We start from the raw sequence: 9,486 nt of genomic DNA on the forward strand, positions 1-9,486 counted from the left end.
CTTAAAGATCTTGGAGATGGCAGAAATACCCTATCATGGGGCCTTTATGAGTAATTTCAAAACATATTACTGTAAGCTATAGACATGTGCATTCGTTTTCTTCCGAATGCATTTTCGTCTGGATTGCAGGGATTTTCGTGTTCGTTTTAAAAAACAATAACGAATGTGCAGAGTGCGAAATCCAAAAGATCCGACATAAAAAATGCTTTATTTTCATTTTGTTGCGACAACAGTTCGATATAGATAGAAGATTTGACATGACGGTGGCAATAGCGATCTGTGTCTATCCAATCTGCGGTTGAATGTGCCTAACCCTAACTCTATTAGTCAGAGATTATTCGACATAGAGAGAAAAGATTTGACATTATAGAGACATGAAGTTTCGACATAGAGAGAAAAGAGTCGACACAGAGAAAAGCGTCAACATAGAGAGAAAAGATTTGACATAGAAAGAAAAGAGTCAACATAGAGAGAAAAGATTCGACATAGAGAGAAAAGATTTGACATAGAGAGAAAAGATTCGACATAGAGAGAAAAGATTCGACAGAGAGAAAAGATTCGACAGAGAGAAAAGATTCGACAGAGAGAAAAGATTCGACATAGAGAGAAAAGAGTCGACATAGAGAGAAAAGAATCGACATAGAGAGAAAAGATTCGACATAGAGAGAAAAGATTCGACATAGAGAGAAAAGATACAACATTATAGAGACATGAAGATTCGACAAAGCAGCTAAAAACATACAATTGCAACGAGCGGAGATTTATAGTCAAATGCTCGGCCCATAGGCTATAGAAGAATTCTAATGTTGGTTGACTAGTAATAATAATTAATAAATATAATTATTACTAGTTGTCATACAACATTAGAATTCTACTATAGCTTGTGGGCAGAGCATTCGACCAGAAATGTACGATTGCGGCGTCGTACAGTTTTGCTGGTTCGTCGAATCTTCTTAAAACTTTCGACAGACACCATAAGCCTTCAATGACAGATTTGACCTTAATTATTTTGGATTTTCGGACGAATGCATTTTTTAACGAAATAAAATAAATAAAAACTAATTCCTACGATCCCTTATGACAGGGGATCAGAAACAGCATATAGTAGGTCCCAATCTCGCAGTTTCAGATATGCAGTCCTGATGGATCTCGTTTTCCAAGAAGAAGTACCCTTTTTTACGAAACGGATGTAGGGCGAGCGGCGCACTGTCGTCACCTAAGACGCTCCTGACGTTCCCCCAGTGGACGGGTGCCTGCGAGTTTTGTGTACTGGCCGGCACATTAGATTCAAGGCAAATTTTAAACTGCATAACTGTAAGTGCAATTTTAATCTTTTAAATAAATTCTACACATTTAATGCACTATGTGGAGCTGTCACTGTTTTTTTCATGGTGGGCATTGATACTGCTGAAATTTCTTGGAAAACGAGATCCATCAGGACTGCATATCTGAAACTGTGAGATTGGGACCTACTATATACTGTTTCTGATCCCCTGTCATAAGGGATCGTGGGAATTCGGTAAGAGGCCAATCTATAAGTCTGGTGGAGGACATGTCACTCTTTTCTTTTGGACACGTTTACAACCAATCTGTAATGTGGCACAGATGCACGGGTGTTTGACATCTTATTTGCTATTTAATCGACTCTCAACTGTCAACATTTAGGACTGTTTTTTAACCTATTCAGAGCCAAAATTCATATTTAGTTGATGGTTTCTGATCCAAGTGTCTTTTGTTTTTGTTTTGTTTGTTTCTCTTGTAAATCACCATCACTATGATTGCTGAGGGATTTTGAGGTGGCTGCATGTTGCATAGCAGCCAGCCTTTCACTTATATCACTATAGATCACCCACTTGCATACGTTTGTGTTTGTCAAGAAGGGTGGTTGAGGTAGCGCGATTTAGATTTTTCTTACCTTTTTTACATAGTCATACCGAAATAAAGACTTTAGACTTAATTTCTAGAAGTGCCAGCTCTTCTATGCTATTATACCAGTGAACCTAGTGAAAACATGCTTCCATCAACTTGAAGAGTGATGGCTGGCTCTGGTATCTGACACTTTCAGGATGATTTGGATATGTTGCCCCCCTCTGGTCACTGTAGTTTATCCTAAGTGAGTACTGTACATTGTTCTGTATTGATGGAATGGCTGGTGGGAGGAACAACTACACCCAGCAAGGGGACAAGGTTTCCAACAAATCCAAAGTGTCTGACTGATACCAGCGGTGCCCAGAACAGAAATTAAGAAACAAAGTAGATATTTGCCAGCACACCAAGGATTGGCACAAAGTGGCATCCAAACAGGTAGTTTATTGCATGATCACAACACAAGAAAGGTGCAACGTTTCGGAGTCATGCAGTTTGGACGCCACTCTGTGCCGATCCTTGGTGTGCTGGCAAATATCTACTTTGTGACTTGAACCCAGTATCCAGCTGGTTGTTGCTGCAGCACCCTAATTTTGAGAGCTTATACCAGGAATGTGTGTGATGGGAATATGAAGCAGAACAGAAATTAGACTCACCATCCACCTGAGAGGTAATTATTAAACTTTTAAATTTAACAGTGTTCATTCTCATTACACTAACAACATGCAAACTTTAATAATACTAGAGATAATGCCATAACTACTGTTAATCCAGTGTGTCTCCATACATATTAGCGGATAATGATTTTTATATTCAGGTCGGGTCTGAACAGAATTAGGTAACATTTTTGGAAAAATATACAGCCAAGAAGTCCAGAACTTGATGCTATTATAGCAAAAACCTCCACAGCCACCATGTATTTCCCTCTGGTGCTTAAATAGGCCGGGATCATGGCAATCCAGACACTGCAGAACACCAGCATGCTGAAGGTGATGTACTTGGCTTCATTAAAACTGTCCGGTAATGTCCTGGCTAAAAAAGCGATAATAAAACTCACAGCTGCCAGAAGCCCCATATATCCCAGGACAGAGTAGAAGCCGATAACCGAACCCTCATTACACTGAATGATGATCTTCCCCTGATAAGAGTGAGTGTCCCGATCCTGGAAGGGGGGAGAAATAGACAACCAAGTTACACAGATTATGAATTGAACCAATGAGAAGACACAAATGATAAAATTGGGCAGTTTGGCTCCCATCCATTTCCTCCAGGGACTCCCGGGTTTGGTGGCTTTAAAAGCAATACACACCATGATACTTTTGGCAAGTAGAGAAGAGACGGAAACTGAGAAGATGACACCAAAAGAGGTGACACGCAGCATGCAGGTCACATCTACTGGATGGCCGAGGAACAAGAAGACACAGAGGAAGCTCAGCATGATGGAGACCAGGAGAAGATAGCTCAGGTCCCGGTTATTGGCTTTAACAATGGGGGTGTCCTGGTAATGTATAAATGTCCCCAGTATTAAAACAGTCAGAAGACAACAGAGGATGGAGACAGCTGAAAATACTAGAACAATGGGATCATCAGTGTAGGAGAGAAATTCCACCACTCTTGGAACACACCGATCCTTCTTCTCATTTGGCCATTCATCATCAGGACATTTCATGCAGTTTTCACTGTCTGCAGGAAGAACAATACAAACACAATGAGCATCGGGGTCAGAGCTTCTGAGGAAATGAATTGTCCTGAGTTGTCTCACAGCTAGCAATTGGATTTCCATAAATGCATTGTCGGAGAGATAAATATATGCAGAGCATGATGATCACTCAATGACTCGGCTCTGCATTGTGGAAGAGACCAGGACTCACAACAGGAGCAGGGATTGCCTGTCACTAGTGATCCTGCTCCACTCATGTTGCAGCAACACAGGGAGATGTCTTTCACTCCCCTCTTCACTATCCCTTTCCCCCACTTTATTTAATTTAAGCCTATGTTTGTCACGTTTTTGTCTTATTTTTGTTTGTGCACGTTTTGTTTCAGCGGACATGTTCGGTTGTGTGTACAAGGCCTGAGACGCATGCTCGGAAGCATTAAACTTCCTTTTTCTCGGCTCGTTGTAGTGTTCTACGTCACCGCGTTCTTGACGGTTGGAATTTTGTGTAACCGTGTGTATGCAACACAAGTTTGAGCCAACATCCCGTCGAAAAATCCACATCTTTGTTGTCGGAATTTATGATCGTGTGTACGCGGCATTACAGTTATCTCTTTGTCATACTTCGGTACTTACAGGGTCTTTAAAAGGATAAACCATGGGGAAATGTGCACCCATTGCAGAGATGTACTTCATATCAGTGGAGGCCCATCCAATAGGGGCGCACAGGGGCCACCCCCCATCCGCGTGTGATTTTCATACAGGGCGCCGGATCATGGATTCCAAAGGGGGGGGGTGTATTTTTTTGAAGCACAGGATTAGAGCCAGAGGCTTTAATAGCCTTCTAAATAGGGTGGGCTCAGGGCGCAGAGCACTGCGCTCCAAGCCCACCCAGTTGTGTGACCATAGCGAATGAATATTTGCTATTCTCACACTGATTTCCTGATTGGCCAAAAGGAGAGGCCATCCTATTGGAGAAGACGGCCATACGGCCGCAAAGACGCATAGGCCAACCAACAAAGCCGGGACACGGAGACTGAGGGGGTAGTCCCCGCCGCCACCTGTCAGCAGGGTGAGTGAGCTGGCAACTGGGGATGGGGTGAGTATGGTGAGGGGGGGTCCGTAGTCAGGTCCGTCTGCCACCCCCCCCCCTTAACCAATGGAGCACCAGTCGTCACTGCTTTATATGTCTTATTCATACACTTTAACCACTTACCCCCCGGACCATATTGCTGCCCAAAGGCCAGAGTACTTTTTGCGATTCGGGACTGCGTCGCTTTAACAGACAATTGCGCGGTCGTGCGACGTGGCTCCCAAACAAAATTGGCGTTCCTTTTTTCCCCACAAATAGAGCTTACTTTTGGTGGTATTTGATCACCTCTGCGGTTTTTAGTTTTTGCGCTATAAACAAAAATAGAGAGCCAATTTTGAAAAAAATTAATATTTTTTACATTTTGCTGTAATAAATATCCCCCAAAAATATATAAAAAAACATTTTTTTTCCTCAGTTTAGGCCGATACGTTTTCTTCTACATATTTTTCGTAAAAAAAAATCGCAATAAGCGTTTATTGATTGGTTTGCGCAAAAGTTATAGCGTTTACAAAATAGGGGGTATTTTTATGTCATTTTTATTATATTTTTTTTACTAGTAATGGCGGCGATCAGCGTTTTTTTTTTCGGTATTGCGACATTATGGCGGACACTTCGGACACTTTTGACACATTTTTGGGACCATTGGCATTTTTATAGCGATCAGTGCTATAAAAATGCATTGGATTACTATAAAAATGCCACTGGCAGTGAAGGGGTTAACACTAGGGGGCGGGGAAGGGGTTAAGTATGCCTGGGTGTGTTCTAACTGTGGGGGGGGGGGGTGGCCTCACTAGGGGAAACACTGATCCTCGGTTCATACATTGTATGAACCGAAGATCAGCATCTCCCCTGCTGACAAGACCGGGAGCTGTGTGTTTACACACACAGCTCCCGGTCCCCGCTCTGTAACGAGCGATCGCGTGTGCCCGGCGGCGATCGCGCCTGCCGGGCACACGCGCGCGCCCCTAGTGGCGGCTGGGAGAGAGGACCTCATATTACGTGCTCTCGCCCAGCAGAGCCACCTTGTGGACGTATAACGACGGTGCACGGTCGGCAAGTGGTTAACCACAGCGTTACCTTGTGACCAGTCCAACAATAACTTGCTAATAAATACAAACTCTACCGGAAACGTTGGAGATCTCTCCTTCTGAACATGGGACACACTCATAGCAGCATTTATGTGTTGAAGATCCAAACTTTTTTCTGCTGCCGGGTAAACAGGGATCTGAGCATCGAGATACCAGAACCTGAAATCACATATTATTATTAATAATATTATTATTATTATTATTATTATTATTATTTTTTCATAAGGTGCTACTAATATAAATGAGGTTTGTGTGCCTCTACCATGAGTTCACAGTGAATTCTTCAGGGCTGAAATCCATTTGGAGGGGGGGCAGTATTTTTTATTTTTTTTTAATAATTTGGGGTGTTTACTGATTTCTATTGCATGTTGATAGTTCCACTATTTTATGCCAATTTTCAGCTTTCAGCGCTGTCACACTTTGAATGACAACTGCTCTGTCATCCAACACTGTACTCAGATTACATTTTTATGTTTTTTTTTTCACACTAATAAAGCTTTCTTTTTGTGGTATTTAATCACCACTGGGAAAACGTATTGACTCGAGTATGAGCCTTGGGTGTCCATCTGCATGCCTCACTGTGTCCATGTGCATGCCTCACTGTGTCTATGCCTCACTGTGCCCTTGCCTCACTGTGTCCATGTGCATGCCTCACTGTGTCTATGCCTCACTGTGCCCTTGCCTCACTGTGCCCATGCCTCACTGTGCCCACAACTAGACTGACATTTAACATGGGAGTCTATGGAAGGGGTGCCCGGCTTTGAAAAATCGGTGCTCCCTGGCCGTAGGTCCCCCAGACAACACATTTTGCACACTTGAGGAGAAATGGGGCTACATGTGTGCCAAGGTCCGGGTTGGGATATACTCGCCGTATAAGACGACCCCCCCCCCCCTCACTGTGCCATTGCCTCGCCTCACTATTCCATTGCCTCGCCTCACTGTGCCATTGCCTCGCCTCACTGTGCCATTGCCTCGCCTCACTGTGCCATTGCCTCGCCTCACTGTGCCATTGCCTCGCCTCACTGTGCCATTGCCTCGCCTCACTGTGCCATTGCCTCGCCTCACTGTGCCATTGCCTCGCGTCACTGTGCCATTGCCTCGCCTCACTATGCCATTGCCTCGCCTCACTGTGCCATTGTTTTACTGTGCCATTGCCTCACCTCACTGTGTATTTATAATTCTCAATTACGAACCTCCTCAGAAAACAATATAAACAGAAAATAAAGTGATTTCTTACTTTGCCTTCTCTCCAGAAGGATGGATCGCTCATATTTGGAAATGGTCCCGGCACATAATCTGGGCTTTGCATAGTGGAAATTTTTCTATATGAATAATAGGTCTCGTTAAAATAATGCAAGCTTTGTAAAATAAGATCAGCTGAAACTTCTCTCCTCTCATTAAAGTAGATCTCGCTGCCATCGGGGTCGGTGTAATGAAGATTTCTCACATATTTGTTCAGCTTTTAATAGAAAACAGAAATACACACATTACTATATATACAGGTACAATGCCGCGTACACACAACTGTTTTTCATGTCATGGAAAAAAAACAAATAGCTAGATTCAGAAAGACTTAGGCTGGCGTATCAGTAGATACGCCAGCCTAAGTCTGAATCTGTGCCCGCGCTAATTTAAGCGTATTCTGGTAACCAGATACGCTTAAATTAGGCTCAGATACGAGCGGCGTAAGTGTCTTACACCGTCGTATCCTAAAGTGAAATTTTTAGGCTGACCGCTAGGTGGCGCTTCCATTGCGGTCGGCGTAGAATATGTAAATGACTAGATACGCCTATTCACGAACGTACGCCCGGCCGACGCAGTACAGATACGCCGTTTACGCCGTAACGCATTATCAGGCCTAAAGTTATTCCATCAAATAGATGGAATAGTAATGTTAAGTATGACCGTCGTTCCCGCGTCGAAATTCGAAAATTTTACGTCGTTTGCGTAAGTCGTCCGTGAATAGGGATTTACGTCATTTACGTCCACGTCGAAACCAATAGGCTCGTGCGGCGTATGTTGCTGCAATGCACACTGGGATATGTAGGTGGACGGCGCATGCGGCATTCCAAAAAAACTTCAATCACGTCAGGTCAACCCATAAAACACGCCCCCTCAGCCTATTTTGAAATAGGCGCTGCATTTACGCTACGCCGCCGTAACTTAGCAGGCAAGTACTTTGTGAATCATGTACTTGCCTCGCCAACTTACGGCGGCGTAGTGTAAACACGGTACACTACGCCGCCGCAAAGTTAGGGTGGGCTTTCTGAATCCACCTAAAAGTTTTTTCTCGACATGATTCTTGTCAAGCCTGCCTTGCCTACACACGATCGTGATAAAAAATGCGCGGTGACGTACAACACGTACGACGGCACTATAAAGGGGAAGTTCCATTCAGATGGCGCCACCCTTTGGGCTGATTATGCTCATTTCCCCATCTCATAACTTACTTCTGAGCATGCGTGTTTCTTTTCCCTTCGTTAAAGCGTACACACGACCGTTTTTTCATGACGAGAAAAACGACGACGTCAAAAACGACGAGAAAAAAATAGAGCAGGTTCTAAATTTTTAATGGCCATTTTTCACAATGAGAAAAATGCTCTGGAGCCCACACACGACCGTTTTTAACGACCAATTTAAAAAAATTGCATTTTTCTCGTCAATGAAAAAACGGGTCGCGTGTACGCGGCATAAAAGTTCTGGAATTTTTGTTTGCTTTAAAAAAAAAAATACAAAATGTGATGGAGTTAGATTTCAGTTACTGGGCGGTCTTTCTAGGAATAGGAATGAATGAATCCCATCAATCCAAGAGAGACAGAAATATCTGGTGACAGGAGATTGCGTTGTCAACATAATGGGTGAAGTTTTGCTTTAAATACAGGGACACTTTAACCACTTAAGACCCGGACCATTATGCAGGTAAAGGACCTTGCCACTTTTTGCGATTCCGCACTGCGTCGATTTAACTGACAATTGCGCGGTCGTGCGACGTGGCTCTCACACAAAATTGGCGTCCTTTTTTCCCACAAATAGAGCTTTCTTTTGGTGGTATTTGATCACCTCTGCGGTTTTTATTTTTTGCGCTATAAACAAAAATAGAGCGACAATTTTGATTTTTTTTTTATATTTTTTACTTTTTGCTATAATTAATATCCCCCAAAAAAGATATAAAAATTTTTTCCCCTCAGTTTGGGCCGATACGTATTCTTCTACCTATATTTGGTTAAAAAAAATTGCAATAAGCGTTTATTGATTGGTTTGCGCAAAATTTATAGCTTTTACAAAATAGGGGATAGTTTTATGACATTTTTATTAATAATTATTTTTTTTACTACTAATGGCGGCGATCAGCGATTTTTTTCGTGACTGCGACATTATGGCGGACACTTCGGACAATTTTGTCACATTTTTGGGACCACTGTAATTTTCACAGCGAAAAGTGCTATAAAAATGCACTGTTTACTGTAAAAATTACAATTGCAGTTTAGGAGTTAACCACAAGGGGGCGCTGAAGGGGTTAAGTGTGATCTCATATGTGTTTCTAACTGTAGGGGGGTGGGGTTGGACGTGTGACGTCAGTGATCATCTTTCCCTATATCAGAGAACAGACGATTAATGACATTGCCACAGAGAAGAACGGGGAAGGTGTGTTTACACTCACCTCTCCCCGTTCTTCAGCTCCTGAGACCGATTGCGGGACACCGGCGGCGATCGGGTCCACGGGTCCTGCGGGCGTGGTCACGGAGCTTCGGGCTCTTAAAGAGGACGTACAGGTACGTGTTTGT

The 9,486-nt window shown here is 43.2% G+C and overlaps 1 protein-coding gene across 1 annotated transcript; it reads right to left on the minus strand.

The window, feature by feature from the left end:
• Window positions 1-2,412: 2,412 nt before the first annotated feature.
• Window positions 2,413-5,854, minus strand: LOC120924780 (vomeronasal type-2 receptor 26-like). Its single transcript, XM_040335798.1, has 2 exons — window positions 5,737-5,854; window positions 2,413-3,549 (listed from the first exon to the last, which is right to left on the minus strand). Exon 2 carries the CDS (start codon window positions 3,533-3,535, stop codon window positions 2,657-2,659), a length of 879 nt encoding a protein of 292 aa, XP_040191732.1. The 5' UTR covers window positions 3,536-3,549; window positions 5,737-5,854; the 3' UTR covers window positions 2,413-2,656.
• Window positions 5,855-9,486: the final 3,632 nt, after the last annotated feature.

The sequence above is a fragment of the Rana temporaria genome, chromosome 1 (genome assembly GCF_905171775.1).
Source record: "Rana temporaria chromosome 1, aRanTem1.1, whole genome shotgun sequence".
NCBI lineage: Eukaryota > Metazoa > Chordata > Amphibia > Anura > Ranidae > Rana > Rana temporaria.

What these genes read in the sequence shown, in the direction of transcription:
- LOC120924780 (XM_040335798.1), bottom strand. Translation starts at nt 3,535, where the DNA reads ATGAAATGTCCTGATGATGAATGGCCAAATGAGAAGAAGGATCGGTGT.